This window comes from Aedes aegypti, chromosome 2 (genome assembly GCF_002204515.2).
Source record: "Aedes aegypti strain LVP_AGWG chromosome 2, AaegL5.0 Primary Assembly, whole genome shotgun sequence".
Lineage (NCBI taxonomy): Eukaryota > Metazoa > Arthropoda > Insecta > Diptera > Culicidae > Aedes > Aedes aegypti.
Genome location: NC_035108.1, coordinates 272,550,222 through 272,574,581, shown reverse-complemented (window position 1 = coordinate 272,574,581; position 24,360 = coordinate 272,550,222). Strand labels below are relative to the sequence as shown.

The following is a 24,360-nucleotide window of genomic DNA, read 5'->3' as shown; positions in this document are numbered from 1 at the left end:
GCTGAATGATCAGTAATTTAAAAATTTGCTGGATGGGTTGCTGGACTTACAGCACAAAAATATCAGCAAAAAATTGCTGATTTACAGCAATGAAAATTTGGTGGGTAACTTTTCTTACAGTGTAACAACATTGCAAAGCAATGATATCGATTGACCCCCCGACGACACTCGCCTTCCAATATCTTTCCAGGTCACTCATTATAGCGGATCTCACTAACCAAAAAGCTTCTCCGTCGTGTGTTGTTTTGCGTTTCGCTTCTTTTTTGACATGCTTGCAATTCACTCGCTTTTGTAACTCGAATCTGCTTACTCGTGTCGCGTAGTGCTCGTCAAATTAGATTAACAAAAAAACGCGTTCGAATTTATTTACCATACATTTTAGATTGATTCGCGATTTGTGCGCACCTGTTCTGATCGTTGGTGAAGAGTGCATTCGATATCTACCGGTAAAAGGTAAGTTTTAGCATTGATTTGTGAATCGGCTGACGGGAGCTCCCTGTTCGGCTCCGGCCAAAATGCGTAGCACCATCTTCATGGAATGGTGTGATGTCATCAAGAGGGGAAAGAAGCTGAATGTGCATTCGGTGTTTTGTTTTCGATTCGAGTATTTCCAGTGTTGCCAAAATAGTTTGCAAAACTGGTAAAATTAACAAAGTGGTCATAATATTATTGTGACTTACATTTTAGAGCTGATGTTTTTTTTTTATTTTACCATTAGATTCTGTCTTAGCGCTTGAGCTAAAACAATTCAAACCTGTGTGCTGATATGATTGATGTCTCTCCATCGATCCTATTTTTCAGGGTTGGTAGCAGGTCTCTTTTGAATGATTTTGTTTCTATTTTAATGCATGCTCTGTCTCTATTTTGACAAAAAAAAATTAATGATCCCTAAATCACTAATTTTCACCTCCTTGCAATGTATTCTTGATTGACTCTTTATTAAGGGGAAATTCAGCCCGAGGCTGGTTCATCCCCGCCAAATGTATTCTTCTTCTTTCCGATTTGTCCAGTAGTTACTTTAGCAGATCTTCAACAACAAACAATGACGCCTACAGAAATTTTCCAAGAAAATCTCCAAGGGATTGTTTCATAGTTTTTGAAGAAGTCCGTTGACGTTTTTTTTTAGGAAACCTTACAATTATTACTCAAAGAGTTCCTATGCCGATTTTTTCAATTATTTTTTTTTTCTTAAATTTGCATACAAACTCCTTCGTGAACACATCTATACTCTATCTCAAAAATTGCCTCAATATTCTTCCAGGAATTATTCTTGTAATCCTTTTAGGATGTCTTCCATTAAATTCGACAAGTATTTCATCAATACGTTCCTCCAGAATGTTTTTTCTGATAACATTTTGTCCACGAATTCTCCTCTTCTCCAAACAATTCTGTAGTTAAATTTAACAAATAAAATCTCCATGTTTTTTTTTCTTTATTTCGTTAGATCAAATACTACTGCAATCACATAAGATTCTTAAAAACTTCAAGACTTTCTCTGAAATTGGGTTGGTTTTCAAAGTTCCTCGCAAAAGTGAAGCAGAAATTTCTACAGAAGTTTCATCAAACATTTCTTTAAAAAAATTAGCTTTAGTGTTTCTTTTTTCGGGGATGTCCATGTCTAATTTTCTGTAGACTAAAAAAGTTATCATAGACGGAATCTCTGGAGAAATGTATTAAGTTATCCTTAGCGCAATTCTTGGTCGAAATCTTAGAAAAACTTAACGACACAATTCTGAAAAAAGAAATCTACACGAAAAAAAAACAGTCTATCTAATTTTTGAGTTGACTTTACCCAAAATTAGGTATATCGATTATTCTCTCAAGCCAAAATCTCTCGGTATTCTCTCTTTTCTCCACCAATGTTGTCAAAAATAGAGAGAGCTGCACTTACCCAATAGGGGTAGTTTGGCCCAATAGCCAAATTTGGGCTAATACGTCATTCTCAAGCTTTGGTTGAATGAATGTAATTTTGAGTTAAATCAAACCAAATTTAAGTAATTTTTTCTTGTGGCTTCGAAGGCAAATTATCTAATGGAGGCCTTGGAAATTAAGCTAAATTTGGGTTATTGGGCTCAACTACTGTTTTGCGTTGAAACAACTCAGGTTTGAGTAGTTCCGCGTTGCCGTGTAGGAAATCAGTGGAGGCATCTCTGGAGCCTAGCGAAATCGATTAGAAAATGAACGTAGTAATTTCGAGGGTTATCCTTAGAAAATCTTAAACTTATTTCATAGAGTGATTCCTTATAAGAGTTGTAAAAGAATGAATAGATGAATTCACCGGGAAAACATTTAGGGGGAGATCCCCCAGTACCGGACACTTAAGCCACTAAATTCATAATTCGTAAAATATTGGTTTTATGTGCTCGTGTTACTCATTTATGATAAATGTTATCATTTTTATAGTGTTCAAAAATAAATTTGAAAATATAAATATGAATTTTGACATTGCATTTTGATTATGTATTTTAGTACCAAATTGATAGATCTTGAAAGGTGGCACCCAATACCGGACACGATCTGGAAATGCCTCGAATTCTGTAAATTTGAACATCATTGAATGTGTTTACTATAGGAATAGTATATAATTGCCAATTCAATGCATTTGCAACATTTACAAGAACAATTTGAGTATTTCTTAGTTAGCAAGATGTACATAAAAAACCTCTTTCTTATATGATGAAAAATAGCACATTTTACGATGTTCATTTTCCTTATTTTTATTGCATCTTTGCTACCATGATCGACGGAATCCATGAAAACTGAATGTCTTTTGAGACACTGGTGCAATAATTACAAAGATATCATATAACAAATCAGGCTGTCCGAAACTGGGGGACAGGAGGTGCTTAACCAAAATTGTAATTTGTCCATATTTAGTCCCATTATGGTACAAAATACATTCATACTATCAAAATAGGATTATGTTCGAATATGCTTGCGTGATCCAAAGTCCCTCCCCTTGGTTATGCGACCTTGCCGCGATGGGAGGGCATAATCCATTAGCCCATATGATGGAAACCAAAGGCGTAACCTGTAGTGGTGGTATCACATTTTGGCACTTTTTGCTTAAAGCCGCGTCATAATTCATATGGCATAGACGCAATAATATCTCGGATGTGATCCAACGGACATTCTGCGTCATTGATAGAATTGATGCCCATTTCAAATAATTAATCTATTCGAAGTAGACATTAATACTATTGGTGACGTTCAGTTTGCCTTTTGCTAACCAGAATGATCCGTAGCCACTCTTACTATTAGCTAGTTAGATACATCTTTATCATATACGACGTAGGGAATACATAGGAACTCTTAGGAAAATGACTAGTAGATTCACTGAGTAGAAATAAGTGGCGACAATCTTATTTTAATATGGTTTTTACATTGCCATAATAAGAAATACCTCTTTTGTAACAGCGGTATAAATAATCTAATTCCAGCTTCATTTTCGCAAAATTTACAAGTAGAAAGTAGGCGTTGTGAAGCATTGCATTTGCCACCGAAAAGTGAATCATGTAGGAGACTGTAATAGAAGCCTAAGGTAACTTTACTCTTCAATATTCACTATAAAAATGACTATGGAAAGTAAAACGCTGAGATCGATCATTAGGGTTCACTTGCTAGTTTCGAAAAATTGTTGAACAGACAATGAAAGCGACTTTTTTCTTTAAGGATATATGAACGTAATGACCAATATACACTTTTAACAACAAAAAATGAAATTAACTAGAACTACTACTAAACAGCCTAATTTTGTTAAAACTTGACGACAATTGACATTTAAGACTCTAATCTTACGTAAAAGACAGGAGTAATCAGAATAGCACTTGAATGACAAATTATTCAAAACCATTTCGACTAGACAGTGTTAGTAATGACACTACTACACAACTATTTCAAACAAATTCTGATGGAGCTGCTGATTTTCACAATGCTTCCTTTTCTCAGAAGCAAGGGAATATGGGCACTTTTCAAAAACTACCACGTCACAATACTAATAAAAAAACAGTGTTCATGTGGGCGCCATTGCCTAGTCCGTCTGAGTATTGGTCCTGGTAGAGGGGAAACTTGGCAAAAGCCAGACCGAGGGTTCAGCCTTGACAAGTTAAGCTGTCAGGCAGCTCCAACTGAATACCATACAAAAAAAAAAAAAAAATATGCTTGCGTGATCGAAAGTATTTTTTAATATTCAAAATGATTACTAATTAGGCTCAAAATTAAGGCAACACGTAATTTTTTTTTGAAATTTTCAAACTTTTGTACTTTTTTAAGAAGGCATATTTCAATGATGTGTTGTTCTACGCAAACATTAGTCTCCATAATAGCTTCCTTTACTACTAATACACCATCTTGATTGGACCATGATTTCTCAGTGTTTCTACTTTGTCCGGTAATGGGTGCTGTCCGGTACTGGGGGATCTCCCCCTAGATTAGTTTCTAAAGAAATTTTTGGCAAAAAGTTTGAAAATAAATAGCATAGAGTGACTTGTAATTCTCAAAAATAAAAAATTGTCATGTGTCAAAAAAGTAGTTCGAATGTCTGGCCGTATAATCAAAAATTAAACTTTGTTGCTGTATGGCTTTTTTTTTTGTTCCCATTCGATCTTGTTTTGGTCTTTTCTTTTTTTCCCGTTCAGTCACTTTATGGCTTTTTTTCAAGCATAAGATCTCTGAAATTCCTATTTTAACCCGTATCCGCCCAACAAATGGAAAAAAATGTTCGAATTGCTACCATTTCAACAATTCTTGACGGGTTGTCTTCGTTTTAGTTCGAATGGAATCGTCTGGATGTCTAGTTTTTCAAGAGGTAGGGTCAGTGTTCCCTTAGTGGACAGTCCCCTATAGTCGCACTAGTGGCTTTTTACGGCCGTTTTGTTATGAATCTTTTCAAAATATTTTTTGACATGGAGGTCAAGAGCTATTTATCTAAGTACTATTGATACACAGCTTGATTTTGTTCAAAAAATGATCGAAATAATTAGTTTTGCTTAAAATTTGAGCTCCCTTGCGCCTATAGTTAACCTATTGTTCCTATAGTAGCACTACTGAGAGAAACTATTTTTTATTATACGAAATAATTAATGAATTAAGTACTATTTTTACATCAAACGAAAGCTTTTGATCCACACTTTCAAGGAAAAATATAAAAGCTTTGTAAAAATACGGTTTTGATTAGTATTTTGCCAACGCCGTGATGCTAGTGCTACTATAGGAACAGAAATTAGAAATAGTGCTACTATAGGCACATGTATTCCTATAGTGGCACAAGCGATAATAAATGCAAACATATGAGTTTTCGCAGTTTTCATATTTTTCCCACAAAACCAAGATAAAAAGCTTTCAGATGATGTAAAAATAATGACGCTAGCGTTATTTTTCGATTTTATACGAATATTTGTTCTTAGCTATGCGGCTATTACATCGACCCTATTGAAATTTTTGAGAAATATCATGACAACTGTAGGAATGCTACTTTGATTGATTTGATTAAATATGAACAGTTCGTCACTATAAGTGTCAACATAAACTCTTGTACATGTTTTACATAACAGTAGGAACCCTATACCTTTCCTTTTACATTATTTTTATCATAAAAATACTGTGAATGATTCGAAGCTTAAAGTGTCGACTTACCGTATGTTCACTTTGTCTTTGAACTACCGGGTACTCCCGTTGGTTTGACCACATTTAATCTGAACACTTTTTAATTTGTACCCCGCTAATTTGCACATCGTTCAGATTAAAAATGGTTCAAACTTCATTTAGCTCCTGGAACAGAGTAAAGTGAAATGGAACGCAGAATCAAAACAAAACAGCCTAAAGAAAGGGTAACCAGAAGTACGATTGCAAGCACAGTTCCCAGTGCCAGGTGTCTAGGTGTCGTTCATGAGCTTATGAAACATGGTTGATAACATTCAATTTTTTTACAAAAATGTTTTCATCTTTCCTACAAAAATAATAAACTTTGTAGGAAAAAAGCAAAAATAACAACAGGTATGAAAAGGTACACATCTCAGGTAAACAAGTCACTTTTTAGGGGTTTGTCCACTATTTTAATGCAAGTCTTTAAAAAGTTTCTATGTTTAATGTAAAGCCTCTAAAGTCTTTATGTTGATCCAAATTATCTTTAAAGTCACTTTTTTCCCTAATCTGCTTACAGTGAATCCTAGTGCAAAATTCTATTGACTCAGACTACCCGTCAGAGACTATTTCCTACACGACTATTCCACAAGTTCTTAATCATATTTTTCTCAGATCCCGAGGAATGCGTCAGGAGTTCTAGTGATTTCTCCAGAGATTCCTTCTCAAATTCCTAGGATGCTCAGATTTCTCAAGGGATGCTTAGAGGTATTTCTTAAGAATTTAGTCCAGAAAATCCTTCCAATGCTACGATCTCTAGTAATTTTCACAGAGATTACTCTGAAAAAAAAATCCTATCGATTATCCCAGGATTTTCTCCAGATGTTTTTTCACTGGTTCTTTCATTGATTTCTCCAATTTTTACTTCTAGGAGCTTTCCCACAGATCATATAGCAGTTCTTCCACAAAGATTTATTCTAGGGTTTATATGAAAAATGTCTAAACGATTCTACGTCGAATTTTTCTTTTATAACAAGCATTTTCATGAGAATCATTTTAAAAAATCATCTACGATTGATCACAAGAAATGTTTCAAAATCGGCATTTCTCCAACATTCATTTAAATATTGCTGCGGTTCAAACACCCCTCCCCTTGGCTATGCGACCTTGCCGCGATGGGAGAGCATAATCCATTAGCCCATATGATGGAAACCAAAGGCGTAACCTGTAGTGGTGGTATCACATTTTGGCACTTTTTGCTTAAAGCCGCGTCATAATTCATATGGCATAGACGCAATAATATCTCGGATGTGATCCAACGGACATTCTGCGTCATTGATAGAATTGATGCCCATTTCAAATAAATAATCTATTCGAAGTGGACATTAATACTATTGGTGACGTTCAGTTTGCCTTTTGCTAACCAGAATGATCCGTAGCCACTATTAGCTAGCTAGATACATCGTTATCATATACGACGTAGGGAATATTACTCTGAGGAAAATGACTAGTAGATTCACTGAGTAGATATAAGTGGCGACAATCTTATTTTAATATGGTTTTTACAGAAATACCAACGGTATAAATAATCTAGATTCCGGTTTCATTTTCGCAAAATTTATAAGTAGAAAGTAGGCGTTGTGAAGCAATGCATTTGCCACCGAAAAGTGAATCTTGTAGGAGCTGTAATAGAAGTCTAAGGTAACTTTACTCGTAAATATTCACTATAAAAATGACTTGACTAAAAGTGACTTTTTTCTTTAAGGATATATGAACGTAATGACCAATTAATTCTTATAACAATTAAAAAAAAATTAACTACAACTACTACTAAACAGCCTAATTTTGTTAAGACTTGACGACAATTGACATTTAAAACTCTAATCTTACGTAAAAGACAGAAGTAATCAGAATAGCACTTGATTGACAAATTATTCAAAACCATTTCGACTAGACAGTATTAGTAATGACACTACTATAACAAATTCTGATGGAGCTGCTGATTTTCACTATGCTTCTTTTTCTCAGAAGCAAAGGAATATGGGTACTTTTCAAAAACTACCACGTCACAATACTAATAAAAAAACAGTGTTCATGTGGGCGCCATTGCCTAGTCCTTCTGAGTATTGGTCCTGGTAGAGGGGAAACTTGGCAAAAGCCAGACCGAGGGTTCAGCCTTGACAAGTTAAGCTGTCAGGCAGCTCCAACTGAATACCATACAAAAAAAAAAATATTGCTGCGGTTCAAACATTTCTCGAATATTTTTTCAAAAATTTCCAAATCTCCATGGATTCTTCACAAATTTATTTAAGGTCCCACATCATTTAATACTACTTCAATTATTACAGTTGACTTCTTCAAAAAAAAAAAAAAAAAAATCAAAGATTTTTTTTAATGTTGTGGGACATTATACAGTTATTGGAATGTTTTTTTTTCAGTCATTTTCAGGAAATTTCTAGGAATTCATCAAGGCATACTTAGAACTTACACAATTTTCAACAGATATTACTCTAAATTTTTCTTAGAAATTTATCGCGAATTTTTCCGAAATGGGAATTTAATTTTCGGGAAAATTAAAACGAAATCGTCATTTTTTTTCTTAATGTGTTTACCCATTTAGAACAAACAGACAGCTTTGTTTTACCGGAAAGAAAATACCTTGCAATTTATCATTAGTTTTTTTTTTAATTTGTTCCGAAGCCAAAGTCTCTGAAAATAAATGTTTAGTCACCTAAAATAAAAAATTCTTGAATATTTGATGTATTTTGGAGAATTTTTAGAACTTGGAATTATTTTAAAAAAAAACTGGAAATATCAGGGAATTTCATTTCTGTAAATGAGTAGATACCCTGCCCAAGCTACATTTGTTTGTTCCCTGTACAATTTCGATTATTCCGATCAATCACGCAGTAGCAATTACGAATTATACGGTCATTATTGCTTATGCTTATGCTAATCATTGGAATTTTTGGAAATGTTCACCGGTTTGGAGTTATTACGGTGAATTACTGAATCAAGTCGGTTAAAATGATGCCAACTTCCTTTTCAATCAACTTTTACACAACTAATATAAATGAATCTGTCTTCATTTCAATTTGTTTCTCTAGTTTGGACTACGGACGTAGCACATAAATGAGACAATCGGACCAGATTTGGCTTTGGGTATTCTTTTGGGTGGACAAAGATGAAAACTATTACCAATGGGAGATAGAGGAGGCAGCGTGTTGTTAAATAACATGTAGTGTAGTGTTGTTAATTAACCTGTTAATCCATAAGTTTTCTCTATAACAACAAGCTACACACTTGGTTACCAATGGTTTTTAGGGCGAGAAATAAACAAAAATATGTTTTCTATTGAAAAGTATAGAGATTCGATTTAAATAAAGGTGAAATGTTCTTCTTCTTCTTTCTTCTTCTTTCTGGCGTTACGTCCCCACTGGGACAGAGCCTGCTTCTCAGCTTAGTGTTCTTATGAGCACTTTCACAGTTATTCACTGAGAGCTTACTATGCCAATGACCATTTTTGCATGCGTATATCGTGTGGCAGGTACGAAGATACTCTATGCCCTGGGAAGTCGAGAAAATTTCCAACCCGAAAAGATCCTCGGCCGGTGGGATTCGAACCCACGACCCTCAGCTTGGTCATGCTGAATAGCTGCGCGTTTACCGCTACGGCTATCTGGGCCCCAACCCGAGGTGAAATGTGTCATTTTTATTTCTATTAAAAATAAATACCTAAAAAGTTAAAGCTTTTTAATGTTGTCTAATGTAAAGTGAAAAACCAAATATGTTCCTATATTTACCAGTTTATCAGGTATTCTCTAACATAACCAAACAGAACTTAAAACAAATAAAAAATATGTGAAACATCTTAGAACCAATGTACTTCAACTCACCACAGCGAGAAATTTCGATAAAAATACTAAGGGCCTGTTCACAAATTGTATAACGCTGTAGGGGGTGGGTGGGTGTTTTCAAAATGCTACAGCTCATACAAAATTTGTAGATTATTCATACAATAAGCAAGTCCGCGCAAATCAAAGCCATGCTGAAGGTGTTTGGGTTCGATTCCCGGTCGGTCCAGGATCTTTTCGTACCGCCGTGCGGGGTGACATTGGGCCTAGGGGGTGACTTTGACCGCCCTTTTCGATGCATCTCGTGACAAGTACGGGAGTCAAAAAACAAATCCATGACCATCCAATGGCTATTTATAATGTATTCTTGAAGTTTGCCACATTGTTTTCATTATTCCGTTTATAGTTAGCTGTAAAAATCTTGGCCCAATGTCACCCCGCATGACGGTAATGGAAATTTCCTCGACTTCCCTGGGCATAGAGCAGGGCTGCCCAATGTACGGCCCGCGACCTCGTTTTGTGCGACCCGCGGAGGGTTCGAAAATTCTTCTCAAATATGGCCCGTTGACTCTCCTACCAATCCAAAGTTAGAACATACCAAAATTATTTGATTTTCAATTTAGTTTCAACCTAATATATTTTAAAAATTGTTTTGTTTCCTTTGAATCTTCTTAGATACTTAATATTATGGATGATTCAAATTTTAAATCTCTAATTCTGTGTGTTTTGACCAGTGTTGTGAAAAACTCAATTTCTCACAACTCACGCTTGAGATTTTTCATGCGTGAGTTGTCAATCATGCAACTCAGCAGTCAAAAAATCATGGATGAGTTGGCTCACCTTTTTAACTCATTGTCTCGTATTTCCACAGTTTATTCACACACGGCAATAATTTCTTGTTAGTCTGGTAAAATTATAGTAATCCTTTCTAACGTAAACAACAACATTCGGGTTTCACGAGTTTTTGCCGGGTTTTGCGACTGAATCATATTTTACGGTTTGAGTTGATTGAGTTGATTTTGCATCAAAATCTCAAGCGTGAGATTTGCGAAGCAGATCTCTAATGAGTTTGCTCTCACGGGAGAGCGTATTGATTGAGATTTTGAGTGTGAGTCTATCAACACTGGTTTTGACAATGTTTCTACCATGATTTCCTCCGGATTTCTAAAAAATGTAGCCTGAACAAAACTTTTGGACAAGAGGCTAAGTTTTCATACATAATTTAACTGCATCATAGGCTAACATTCTTACGAAATCCTGGAAATAATACCTGGACGTTATTCACGCAGATTCATTGACAGGAATATAAAAAGACAGGATTGTAACAACATCTTGAACATTTTTTTTTAATAATTCTGGACACGACTTTCACGGATAACATTGACAAGATTCTCACAGAATTTTAACCAGGATTCCATAGACTTCTAGCCAGAATTTACAACGAATTCAATACATAATTTTCTGAAATTCTGGGCAAGATCACATTATACCACTATATCATTTTGCTAAAACCTTGAGCGAATTTATTATAAAATTTTGAGAAGATTATTTTTGAGATACTTTGTAGCGCTCTCACAGATTTCAAGGTTGCATTTCGAAATGATTTTTGAGTGAGATTCTGAAGGAATCCTAGGCACTATTCTTGTGAAATTCTGGACATTCTGACCAAGATTTTCGTAAAAGCTTGATCAGGATTTTAGCAAATTCCGGGCAGATATCATGTATACGCGCTTTATATCAAGAGCTTGAGATCAGCTTGAGTGCACAAAAATAATCGCGCCCTTGAACACGTGCTATGGTAAGACACATTTTTTAGACACGCAATGTGACAGTGCAATTGAGACTTGCAGGCGAAGGTTTCAGAAGCAAGGAATTTCCGGGTAGTATTCTGACAGAATTAAAAGTATGATTTTTATAAAATCCTGGGCATTATCCCAAATTTTTGCGGTAGATTCATCAAAATATTCTACACTAGACTATCATATAGTTTTGAAAGAAACCCTCACAATATCCAGTAGGATGATTAGCAGCAATTATCTGTTTCTCGATTTCTTCAAATGAAATTTTCATTCATTCATTCATTCACTGATTTTTATCAGATTTTATGAACTTTATTCATTTACTATAGTCAGATTTCATGCGAATATTTGAGCTATTTTTTAATGTGGCCCGCGACACAAAATTGTTTCTGTGATTTGGCCCACGGTTCAAAAAGGTTGGGCAGGCCTGGATAGAGAGTATCATCGTACCTGCCACACGATATACGAATGCAAAAATGGCAACTTTGGCAAAGAAAGCTCTCAGTTAATAACTGTGGAAGTGCTCATTGAAAATTAAGCTGAGAAGCAGGCTCTGTCCCAGTGAGTACGTAATGTCAAAAAGATGAAGAAGTAATGAAAATAGCGTGGGTGGGTGGGTATCAAAAAAGGCCATTTCCGGCGTTATGAAATTTGTGAATGAACCCTAGTTATTTTTCAACAAAACAAGTGTGATCTGTGCTGGTCACATAGGAATTGATTTCAAGAATCAAAATGAAAACGTTTTTAAATCAAACGAAATTATAACAGATAGTATATAAAATATCCTAAAATGCAATGATGTTTGCTTTTCGAAAAAAAAAATCTATGCTTCTTGTTAACAACTTCGTGTCTATATTTTCTGGGACACCCTATAGTTGAACAAGCTATACTTGGACAGTAGGTACAGTTTCGAGTGTTTCGACAATCGACAAACCACACTCTTTCAGCGCATGCATGCTTATCTACAATATAGAAACGAAAAGGTTCGTGGAGCCAAAGCGCGTGGTCTATTGTGCTGTTGACTGTTGACTCTGTAACCTTTTGGAAGCGGAAGCATCAAGACGTGACAAAGCAGTTGGTAAAGTACTCGTCTAGCATCGCAAATTCAATTTATTATAATTCAAAAATATTCAAAAAATTTGCTTCGTACACTTCTACTAAATTTACTGGAGGTAAGATATAGGAGCTTACATTTGTTTAATATTAAAAGTAACGAAAAGTAATTTTAGTTTTATTTTTTAAAACTAACCTCAAAGCTATTTGTCTTTTGGACAAGAATAGAACAATTCAGCCACATGGATTTGTGAATAGTTTACTTTACGTTCAATTTTTGAATAATAAATCATTTTCGACTTGTTTTGCATGCTTATAAAGGTAACAAAAATAATAGCTATAGAATATTGTAATTTTGCTGGACCTATTTTCAGCACAACCTCCCATATCGGTACACCTAGAGATCATCACAGCAGACAGAATCACAATTTGACCTCGTTTTGATTGATTGGCGGCGACTAACAAGGTACGGTATAGATGTTGGATGAGTAAGATGAAGAACATTTTGAGAACACGTAGAATGGGAGGCGCGGTCATCCAATGTAACAAGTTCCAAGGACAACAGAACGATGTGATTCAATATCCAACGCTTGTAAACTGAAAATGTAACTGAGTCCTCTTTATTCCAGCCTCATGACCCCACTGGGAGAGAGCGCAGGCTCAACTTAGTGTCAATATGAGCACTTCCACAGTTATTAACTGAGTTTTCCTAATGGCACAGGCCTCTTTGCCAAAGGACTAAGCCTGCGTGTCACCTGTAGAAGATTGCAAAAAAGTTTGGATATTTTTTCTTCATACTTGCATAAATGAAAGATTTCTCCCAATGCTTCCAAAACTCAACTAATAATATTACCACATAAACCAAAAGCTTTTTATTTGAAACCTTCAAGTAGACATGTTGTCACGATGAGAGGGGTTCCAATAAATTGATCAGATGAAATTAAGTATCTAGGGCTCATGCTAGATATGAATTAACTTTTAAAAATCACATTAAGGCAGCGTCCATTTATTACGTAACGCTAAAATTGGAAATTTTTGACCCTCTCCCCCCTCCGTAACGCTTTTTGTATGAAAAATTTCAATTTTTTTGTATGAGCCGTAACGCTTGAGCTTACTCCCCCCCTTAGAGCGTTACGTAATTTGTGGATGACGCCTAAGGGCATTCAAGCCAAAGGAAAAAAAATGATAAAAAATTAAAAAAAAATATCGAGGTGCACCATCAGTGGAAGTCAGGTCAGAAGCTGTGATCAAAAATCAGGTCAGAAGCTGTGATCAAAAATCAACAAATTTACCATTTACAAGTCGCTTATAAGACCGGTAGCCTTCTACGGGCATGAAACGTGGACGATGCTCGAGGAGGACCTGCAAGCACTTGGAGTCTGCGAACGCCGGGTGCTTAGGACGATCTTTGGCGGTGTACAGGAAAACGGTGTGTGGCGGCGAATGATGAACAACGAGCGCACCTAACTCTACGGCGAACTCAGTATCCAGAAGGTGGACAATGCTGACAAGATACGATGGACAGAGCATGTTGCAAGAATGCCGGACAACAACCCTGCAAAGAAGAACCGAGGATGGAGAGATGCGGCCACGAACCGAGTATTGAGGCGTGAAATTGTCGATTCAGTGTTATCCGTTTAGATGTCAACTAAATAAATGAAAAAAGATTAATTTTTGTGAGAATCCAGTTAAAGATTCTGTGAAAATTGTCCTTAGGATTCCATCAGGTCAGAGCCCCAATCAAAACACATTTTTTTAATCTTGTCCTAGAATCTGCAGAAATGCTTAGAATTGGATTAACATAGAGTATGGAAATTTCTCAATATTCGAATTTAACTGAAATTGTTACTTTTGTCTTTCCATACGAAATATTGTTGATAATGATGGCATTTTCATATATTTTAGTCTACATTTTTTTGTTTTGTTGTGTGTAAAACTTAATACAAAATTCTATGAAATTACGTGATAAAATAAAACAATTTCCATCATTCTTTAATTTTTATTAATTTTAACACTTTGTTTCTTTTTATCCCCTTAGGAGTTTCTAAACGTACGACGGAAAAATGTCCTCGCGGTTGAATTTAGTTCGCGCGTTTCTCAGTCAGTCTGGTTCATCCGGAGATGCCGCGGAACGCACGAAGGCCCCATCTTCCGGCGAAGCCCCCAGCGAAGGGGTCGACAGTGGTTTTCAAACGCGCACCCCGGAAAGCACCCCGACCACACAACGTAAAGGAATTGGACGCGGCCAGTTGACCTCGGATGCTGGCAGAGCCACCGGAACATCTGGAGCGGATTCATCGGAATCGGATGACAAACAGTCCAGTATTGGATCTGCCATGCCGTCCTTGAGCGGTCGCGGAAGGGCTCAGTTTATTCAGGCCCTTATCCGTCAACCGTTCGAACCGGCGCCATCGGTTGTCTCCGACGATTCGTCCTCCATGGTGTCTGCAAGGGTGTCGCAAATTGCCTGCGGCAGAGGAAGATTCATCCAGCAGCTGCTGAACACGGCTGCGGATGCCGAGAGCATCGAAACACAATCGAACGGAAAACATGACGAACTCTCCGAAGCGGTTTCACAGGTCACCATCGCTGAAACGGTCGAAACGGTGGAAAAAGCACCGGTCATCAAGACTGGATCGAGCGGTAATTGAATATTCTATGGTAATGACGTAGGTAATAATCCTGAAACGTTTTATTTAGGAACTCCTGTCCGACTGATGACCAACTACATTCGTTTGGCTTGTGATCCGGACCGCGGAATCTACGAATACGAAGTACGGTTCCATCCCTTGGTGGACTCGAAAGCAATTAGAGCTCGTTACATCGCACAACACAAGGATGTCCTTGGCAATGCTAAAACGTTCGACGGCGTTAAGCTGTTCCTGCCAAAGAAGCTTCCCCAAGCGGAACTCACCCTCCAATCGAAGAACCCCGTCGACGGCCACGAAGTTACGATCAAGATCATTTACAAGCGCAAACAGCGAATGAGCGAGAACATTCAATTCTACAACATTCTCTTCCAACGCATTATGAAAGTCCTGAAGATGGTCGAGATGGGTCGTAAGAACTTTGACCCCTCGGCCCCGAAACTGATTCCGCAGCATCGTCTGGAGATCTGGCCGGGATACGTTAGCGCTGTGGACGAATATGAGGGCGGCTTGATGTTGAATCTCGACGTGTCCCATCGTGTGCTGCTCCAGACGACGGTTTTGGATCACATCCGAACGCTGGCAAGGGCCAATCCCCAAGATTACAAAAACATGGCCACCAAATCGCTGCTGGGTAAGTACAGATCAGGGCTGGTAGCAAGTCTCTTCTTAGAGATTTGGTTACTATTCTAATGCAACTCTCTAAAAAGTATATTTTTTGATAAATTATTCTTAAGTCTTTTTTTGTATGGTATTCAGTTGGAGCTGCCTGACAGCTTATCTTGGCGAGGCTGAACCCTCGGTCTGGCTTTTGCCAAGTTGCCCCTCTACCATGAACACTGATTTTTTATTCGTATTGTGACGTGGTAGTTTTTGAAAAATACCCATATTCCCTTGCTTCTAAGAAAAGGAAGCATTGTGAAAATCAACAGCTCCATCAGCATTTGTTTGAAATAGTAGTGTAGTAGTGTCATTACTAATACTGTCTAGTCGAATTGGTTTTGAATTATTTGGCATTTAAGAACAATACTCGACAGATTTTGTTTATAGTATGGCTCCTTATAATGCGGTAAATCAACAAATCTCGATTACGTTTTCAAATCGACGTAAGTAACTTTCATACGGTTTTGAGAAAGTTAATTCAGAAGAATCCCAACCTTTCTTCTAACACTGTTTTAAAATGAATCTCCTTTTTAACATTTTTTTACCGTGTATATCGCTTAAATTTTGCATGCAATCAGCTCGCGTTAAAACACTAGGTGGTTTCTATCATTTCCCACAAAAAATGTTTGACAAAATTATAAGCCGTTTCAATCAGTTGCTTACGACGTTTTTGTACCAGTGTAAAATTGACTCAAGTAGTGTTTTGTTTCGATTCGTGGTTAAGTCACTTTGTCTCCCATACAACGGAGCGGCGAAAGTGAGTTCTGTTTGATCTTTCGACCTTGACACTTGCTTTTGCCGGGGTGAGCGACGAGGGCAGGATCAAACATGTCGCGCGTTGGTCTAGTAAGTGAAAAAGTGGCGTGATCGGTGAGTTCGGTTGGAGTAACTGAAAAAGTGCCGCGATCGGTTAGTTCTGTTTGATCCTTCGACCTTGACGCTTGCTCCTGGGCAGTGCGTCAAGAAAGCCCGAACAGTTTTTTTTTATTCTTTTTGGGTCGCGCGCTTATTTTTTTTTCCTGAGTGCTTTTTTATAGCCGAGCAAACGAGTGAAGCCGAAAGTGGATTGTGGCTGCTCAGTCAAGGATAACGGATCAATTGGTGAGCTCGTTTCATGCTACTATTTCTAATCTATAAAATATGTATGACTGCACATTCAATCGTTACAATGGTGGGATGTAAATATGATTTTTCAACAAACTATGGATGGTTCGTCACTGTGAGTGTCGACACAAACTCTGATTCATGATTTATTTATGTTTAACATTTTTTTTTCAGAACACCTCTTATATACCTTTATTTTTGTAATTAAAAAAACTTTGAATGGTTCGACACTACAAGTGTAGACTTGCGAAAGGTTCACTTTATTCAACAAACTTTGGATGGTTCGCCACTGTAAGTGTCGGCATAAGAATAAGAGTGTTCTATGATGTCCCAACCAATCGAGTTTTTTGTTTCTTTTCAAATGAGTAAAATATAATAACACATGCTTTCGTCCTGACAGCTGTAGGAATGTTACATTTAGGTATTTGTTCAACAAACTTTGAATGGTTCGTCACCTCAAGTGTCGGCATAATTTTCCTCTACATAGAAATTGTTCATATCAAATGAAAATATTATATTTACGTATACGCATGTATATATCTCACAAATCATTGTTTATCATGGTCTAATCGCTTATCAAAGTGAATCCTATGACCCAACGATCCTCCCCATTAACAAACATCCCTCCCAGTAACCTTTGTGGAGATGCAGAGGCAAACACGGTCTCCAAAAAGCAAAGGTTACACACTAACATTCCTTCCCCCAATCCCACCTGACTGCAAGGACGTGGCCGGCGCCGTTATTGACCCTGTATAAATAGAGGCACTGAATTATGCACACTGAAGAAGATTATGGCCAATCCCAGCCGAACTTCTAGTTGATTCTTTGTGCATTTTCACTGACTTCGGTCAATCACGGAATAGCAACCATTGATATGTGTAGTCAGTCTAAGCTAAGCTAAGCTAAAGCTAAGCATACAACGGAGCGGCGAAAGTAGCGGTTAGGTTGTAAAAGTGGAGAATCTTACTTTCGTCGTTTTGTAAATCCGGAAATTAAACGTTCTAAAAGTGAAAAATCAAGTTGGTTTAGAGCGGAACGTGTAGAATTTCGTCTTCGAAACACGTAGGATTGATAAAGTAAGTTTGTTAACTTTTCTGACTTGAGTCTGTTTGAACAAGTCTTCGAGAAATGTACATAGAAGTTGCATAATAACGCAAGCACTATGGAGGTAGATCATTAGGTAAAAGTGGAAAAATCCTCGAAATCATTAAACTTTTATTCGCGAACAGTTAATCGCTTGCGCACGTGCAACACGATGCATTATTCGCTGAGCGTAGTTTGTTGTGATAACCTGACGACAAAAAGTTAATCGTTGTTGCTATGATCGCAGGATAAAAAACAACGCGAGGCATCATGGATTTTGTCATGATCACTAGATTTCCATCCTTGGTACTTAGTTTTGGTAAAATATTATTGGTCAGGCTTATCCTCGCTGTCTCCCTCTTCAGAGGCACGAAAGCCTCTTCCACTGATCTGTGATCGATTCTAATAAAGTCGATATCGTCGGGAAACCAAGCTGCATGTGCGACCGTGTGCTGATAGTGCCGATTTTATGCATGTCAGATTTCCTAATACCGGGTACCCCCGTTGGTTTAACCACATTTAATCTGAACACTTTTTAATCTGTACCCCGCTAATTTGCACATCGTTCAGATTAAAAATGTTTCAAACGTCATTTAGCTCATGGAACAGAGTAAAGTGAAATGGAACGCTGTGGAACGGAGCGCAGAATCAAAACAAAACAGTGAAAGAGGTAACCAGAAACACGTTTCTAGGGTGATTAGATGTTCAAATTAAAAATGAACCCCGGTGGTTTGCATGAGGTACCGTTCAAATTAGCGGGGGTACACGGTAGCACCCTTTAGTGCAATATTGAACAGTAAATACGAAAGTTCATGTCCCTGCTTCAACCCGTCTAACATCACAAAACGAGGTTGATACCTCGTCTGTAATCCGAACACTTGTTTTCGAGCCATCCAGCGTAACACGTATCAGCCTAATTAATTTCGCCCGTAAACCGTGTTCAGACATTATCTATCTGTCACAACACATGACGGGCACTGGTACGGTATTGCACCCCGCTCCGTTGCATAAAATCTCCTCATATCATTCCGGTTCATGCTTGAGCTGGTAGCTGAACCACACTTTCTTCATGCTGCCTTTTCTTTATGCGATGGACTCGCTTTTCTTCAGCTCTCGCTGTCCTGTACCGCTCTCTGTTCTGTTGGGTACAGGCCACAAGCATACGGCTTCTGGTGACATTCTTCACGTTTGTCACTCTTTGGCATTCTTCATAGAACCAGTCGTTTCGCGCACGTCCTTGATCAGTAGCAATCACATCTCGCGTCGTTGTGTCCCATAGGCTGTTGACATCATGGATAATTTTTAGGGCTTTCTTGAAAAAAATATGAGAAAAAACTGGAGAAATTCCATGTGAAATATTACCGTGATGCTACCATATTTCGCGCACGCTCCTAATTTCGCTCACTGCCATTTTATCCATATTTGTTGATACATATTGGACTATCTAATTGCATGTTATGTAACCATGGCTGAAGTAGATATGTTCAAAATACTAGCCAACAAAAATGTCTTTCGCAAAACATGTTTAAAATGTCAGTGAGCAAAATTAGGAGCGCGCGCGAAATATGGGTACTTTACGGTAGAAGTAATTTCTGGAGTTATGGAATTTGGAATCCTGGAAAGCTCTGTATCGACATTCTTCAGGAAGTCCTTGAAAAATCATTTGGTCAGCCTAAGAGAGAATAATTGATGAAATAAATATGGAAAGCCCTATATGTACTGCAAATACGTCAAATAAAAGCTTTTAATTATTTTATGATGAATATATCAGAACTGAACAGAAACCATGTTTACGATTGTAAATCGCCTTGATTCTAGGAGTTTGAATTATAGGAGACATTAATTATTTATCGTATATTTTCGATCGACATATTTTTCACGAGTAAATGAATTTGTCTATTTAAAGTTTGTGGTATACTGAACACGAAATGTTGCATGTTGATTTTCCATGTAAAACGGTGTATAATCCACTATGGCTACGCCTGGCAATATGGTTAAAATCGGTGATTATCCCGACAAAAACTTCGAAATATTATCTGAAGGCAACTTTGGGCAAACACCTGAAATAATTTCTGATAAAATTCTTGGAGAAAATGTGAAAAAAATACCTACCTTTCCTTGATACCTTGATGGCTACAGCTTATCGTCACGCCATTGCCGGGCGTATTGTAGAGCTCCATCTTCGTCGGTCTTGGGCGAAACTTCTCCAGTTGCCCCGAATGTTTAGGGTCGCCAGGTCCTCTTCCACTGCGTACAGCTAGCGTATTCGTGGTCTTCCCCGAAGCCGCCGACCTCTGCCTGGTTCCCTGCTGAATATAATTCTTTCTTCCGGCATTCGCACTAAGTGATCAGCCCGCTGAAGTCTGCCGTATTTTACACGCTTGATAATATTCGCATCTTTGTACACTTGATACGACTCGTGATTCATGCGTCTGCGCCACACACCATTTTCGAGTTTCCCAGCGAGTATTGTCCGCAACACTTTACGCTCGAATACACCGAGAGCTTTCCGGTCTGACTCTTTCAACGTCCACCTTCGTGCCCGTAGAAAGCCACCGGAAGAATCAATGTTTTATACAGGGCGTATTTTATCTCCGTTTGCAAGCTGCGGGGCCTAAGCTGGTTACGTAGTCCTTAAAAGGCCCTAATCGCAGCCACAACACGTCTTTTTACTTTGCGGGAAATGTCGTTGTCGTTGTGTTCCAAAGAAAACAAATTCTTTAACAACTTCAAACACTACCTCAGCAAGCCTGACTCTATCTCTACCTGCAACCATGTACTTTGTTTTGGTAGAATTAATGGTCAGGCATATCCTCGCTGTCTTCAAAGGCACGAAGGCCTCTTCCACTGACCTGCGATCGATTCCAATTAGGTCTATATCGTCCGCGAAGCCAAGGAGCATGTGCGACCTTGTGATAATAGTGCCATTTCTTTGCACGCCAGATTTCTTAATAGCAAGTGCAATGTTGAACAGTAAATTCGAAAGTGCGTCTCCCTGCTTCAACCCGTCTAACGTCACGAACGAGGTTGACACCTCGTCTGCGATCCGAACACTTGATTTCGAATCCAGCGTAGCACGTATCAGCCTAATTAGTTTCGCCGGAAAACCATGCTCAGACATTATCTGCCACAGCTCTTCTTTTCACTGAGTCGTACGCCGCCTTGAAATCAGTAAACAGATGGTGAGTACCAGTTATACTCCCGGAATTTATCTAGGATCATTCGCAAGCTGAACATCTGGTCCGTTGTCGAACGGCCCTCACGAAAGTAAGCTTGGTATTCGCCGACGAAGAACTCCTAGAGCGGTCTCAGTCTGTCAAACAGGATGCGCGACATAATTTTGTACGCCGAATTCAGAAGTATTTCGTACGCCGAATACCCCAGTCTGTGCCCTTTTTTGTAAATTGGACGTATGAGACCATCCAACCTGCCGGTGGGCATTTCTCCGTGTTACTAAACCTTCAAAAGTACTTATGGATCGACTGGTTAAGTTGCTCTCTTCCGTGCTTAAGAAGCTCGACGGGGATCTCGTCCTTCCCAACAGCCTTACAGTTCTTCAGCTCGCTGATAGCCTTTTCAACCTCTCCGATGGTCGGTGCGTCCACAGCTTGATCTTCGTCACCAATGTTCATCCTGTTCCTCGCTACGTTTCCATTTCCACCGTTCAACAATTGCTGAAAGTGCTCCTTCCACCTGGTAGCCCCCGCCTTTTTATCGGTCAGCAAATTCCCTTCTCGATCATTGCACATGGCGGGCACTGGTACGGTTTTGTGCCGCGCACCATTGACCGTTGCATAGAATCTCCGCATATCATTCCGGTTCATGCTTTCTTGTGCTTCAGCTATCACACTTTCTTCGTGTTGCCTTTTCTTTCTGCGGTGGATTCGAAAAAAAAATACATACAGTGATACGCGCAGCATTACTGAATGTCCCAAGGAATTCTTTATGAAAACACTTCTGGTTCCGTTCGGATTATTTTTAATTCACTTGGTTCTTGTTTGGCCTCTTTCTGAACCCTTTTGTTCAAGTTTGATCTGATTTTGGTATCTTTTTTCAGGCATTAGGGCTCTCAAGTTTTTATTTTTGAGATAATTAGTTGCTACCAGCCTTGGCAAATGAATTGCTAATTTCACTATATGATTTGTAACGCCTATCGTTATCAATTTCAGGAGCCGTTATATTGACCCGATACAACAACAAAACGTACCGTATCGACGACATTCTGTTCGATCAGAATCCGACCATGACTTTCGAAGCCAACGGGCAGCCAATTTCGTACCTGCAGTATTACAAACAGCAGTACAACATCGACATCCACGATCTGAAGCAGCCGCTGCTGATTAATCGCAAGGAGCGTCGTGTATCTGGCCAAGACAAACCGATGGAAATGATCATGTGCTTGATCCCGGAGATTTGCTACCTTACCGGATTGACCGACGAGATGCGAAGCGATTTCAAGGTGATGAGAGACATCGCTGCCTTCACCCGGGTATCGCCGAATCAACGTTTAAACAGCATGCGTCAATTCTGTCGCAACGTGAACGAAAACAAGGAAGCCCGGGAAATTCTGGAAGTCTGGGGCCTAACACTGGACATGAATGCTCTTATGATGGAGGGACGTTGCTTCAAAGAGGAACAGGTGAACTTCAGTGGGGTGAATGTGGGTGTTGGAAAGAGTGGAGATTTCAACCGGGCCGTCACCAGTAACAACGTTCTGCAAGCGGTCAACATTCGCAACTGGCTCTTGGTGCACACGGCGAAGGACACCAGAATTGCCAAATCGTTTATGGATTGCGTTGAACGCAGCTGTCGTCCCATGGGTATTCAAATTGGACCGCCAGCAATTGAGGTTCTGCAGGCCGACAAAACCGAGCTGTACGTACAGCTGCTGCGTACGAAAATTCGCCAGGAAACGCAAATCGTTGTTATAATCTGCCCAACGTCAAGAGATGACCGATACGCTGCTATCAAACGTATTTGCTGTTCGGAAATCCCAGTCCCATCGCAGGTCATCAACGCTCGCACTCTGAGTAACGAGGCCAAAAACCGAGCCATTGTGCAGAAGATCATCCTCCAGATGAACTGCAAACTGGGTGGAACGCTGTGGAGCATTCGTATCCCGTTCGACAACGTGATGATCGCCGGCATCGATACCTATCACGATCCGAAGCAGAAGAGCAACTCCGTTTCGGCATTCGTAGCTTCGTTGAATGGTGACTACACCAGATGGTATTCACGTGCTTGCATTCAGAGCAAGAAGGAGGAGTTCATCAACGGATTGTGTGCATCGATGGAGAAGTCTTTGAAGGCTTACCAGAAGGCAAACTGTCAGCTGCCGAAGAAGATTATCATTTTCAGGTGGGTGATTTTCGATGGTCACTCTTTAATTTAGATGAATATAAACTTCCTCATTTGCAGAGATGGCGTTGGAGACGGTCAGCTGCGAATGTGCTCCGAGTACGAAATTCCACAACTGCAGGAGTCGTGTAAGCTAGTGGAACCGGATTACAATCCGGAGATAACATTCATTGTCGTCCAGAAGCGTATCAACACCCGTATGTTCCGTGTAAGTATACTTCAGCTAATGGAAAAAAACTCGAACAAATAAAACCCCATCTCGTTCGTTCCTCCCAGATCGACGGTAACAACTTGGAAAACCCGAACCCTGGCACCGTTCTGGATCACACCATCACCCGACGCAACCACTTCGATTACTTCCTGGTGCCGCAGTCGGTCCGGCAGGGCAGCGTCTCGCCCACTCACTACATTGTGGTCCACAACCAGTCGAACCACTCGCCGGACATCCTGCAACGGTTGAGCTACAAACTGTGCTATCTGTACTACAACTGGCCCGGAAGTGTTCGAGTTCCTGCTTGCTGTCAGGTGAGTGGCCGAGTATTTCTAGCATGCAAGGGGAAATATCAATACACAACGTTTTGTTCATTTTCAGTACGCCCACAAAATGGCCTATCTCATTGGACAGTCGGTGAAACGGAATCCGGACGAGGCGCTGAACGACAAACTGTTCTACCTGTGAATGGCGTCATCGGTTTACCGCCAGCTGGGAGTTTTGTTTTATCCAAAGGGACTGAGTTGTTTTCGATTTATGTTTTCTTCTCGAAATGAGATGTGTTTTATCAAGTTTCTATAGAGAGAGAGATACCTAAAATGAGTGCCTTGTTAATCAGCGACATGATTTTCCCGCTGAGATAACCTATAAAATGTTTTTGTTACAACATATTCGGTAACTAAAGACTGAATTCCATCTATTTTTGAGTTACCTCATCAATGACGCGTTTTGAGTGAACTAGAAGAGAAAAATCTAACGTCTTTGAGCTCCTCGCTCGCCCTGGTTTTCAATTTCAGGCACTCGATACATTTTAAAACATTTCAACACATCTGAACACGCCAAATACGTCGTTGGCTGTTTGTACCAGAGTCGTACAAATTACATTCTCCACAATATGTTAACTTCTAACGTTGGACTGAGCAATGATAACGTTCTACTAACCTACATTTATTAGAATGAAATAACAGTTAGTGCATAATCAAGGAAGTTTTTCGTTATTTTTTTAT

At 39.0% G+C, this 24,360-nt stretch overlaps 1 protein-coding gene across 1 annotated transcript; it reads left to right on the top strand.

Moving 5' to 3' along the window:
• The first annotated feature begins 268 nt into the window (after nt 1–268).
• LOC5569680 (protein argonaute-3) lies at nt 269–24,340 on the top strand. Its single transcript, XM_001652895.2, has 7 exons — nt 269–453; nt 14,325–14,929; nt 14,987–15,568; nt 21,954–23,142; nt 23,203–23,350; nt 23,419–23,667; nt 23,735–24,340. The coding sequence occupies exons 2-7, from the start codon at nt 14,350–14,352 to the stop codon at nt 23,819–23,821; spliced, it is 2,835 nt and encodes a 944-aa protein (XP_001652945.1). The 5' UTR covers nt 269–453; nt 14,325–14,349; the 3' UTR covers nt 23,822–24,340.
• The last annotated feature ends 20 nt before the right edge of the window (nt 24,341–24,360 follow it).

Excerpts from the sequence above, each read along its gene's own strand:
- LOC5569680 (XM_001652895.2), top strand. The coding sequence starts at position 14,350 with ATGTCCTCGCGGTTGAATTTAGTTCGCGCGTTTCTCAGTCAGTCTGGT. Across the intron at positions 23,143-23,202 it reads AAGAAGATTATCATTTTCAG|AGATGGCGTTGGAGACGGTC; the intron begins GTGGGTGATTTT and ends CCTCATTTGCAG. Across the intron at positions 23,668-23,734 it reads GAGTTCCTGCTTGCTGTCAG|TACGCCCACAAAATGGCCTA; the intron begins GTGAGTGGCCGA and ends GTTCATTTTCAG.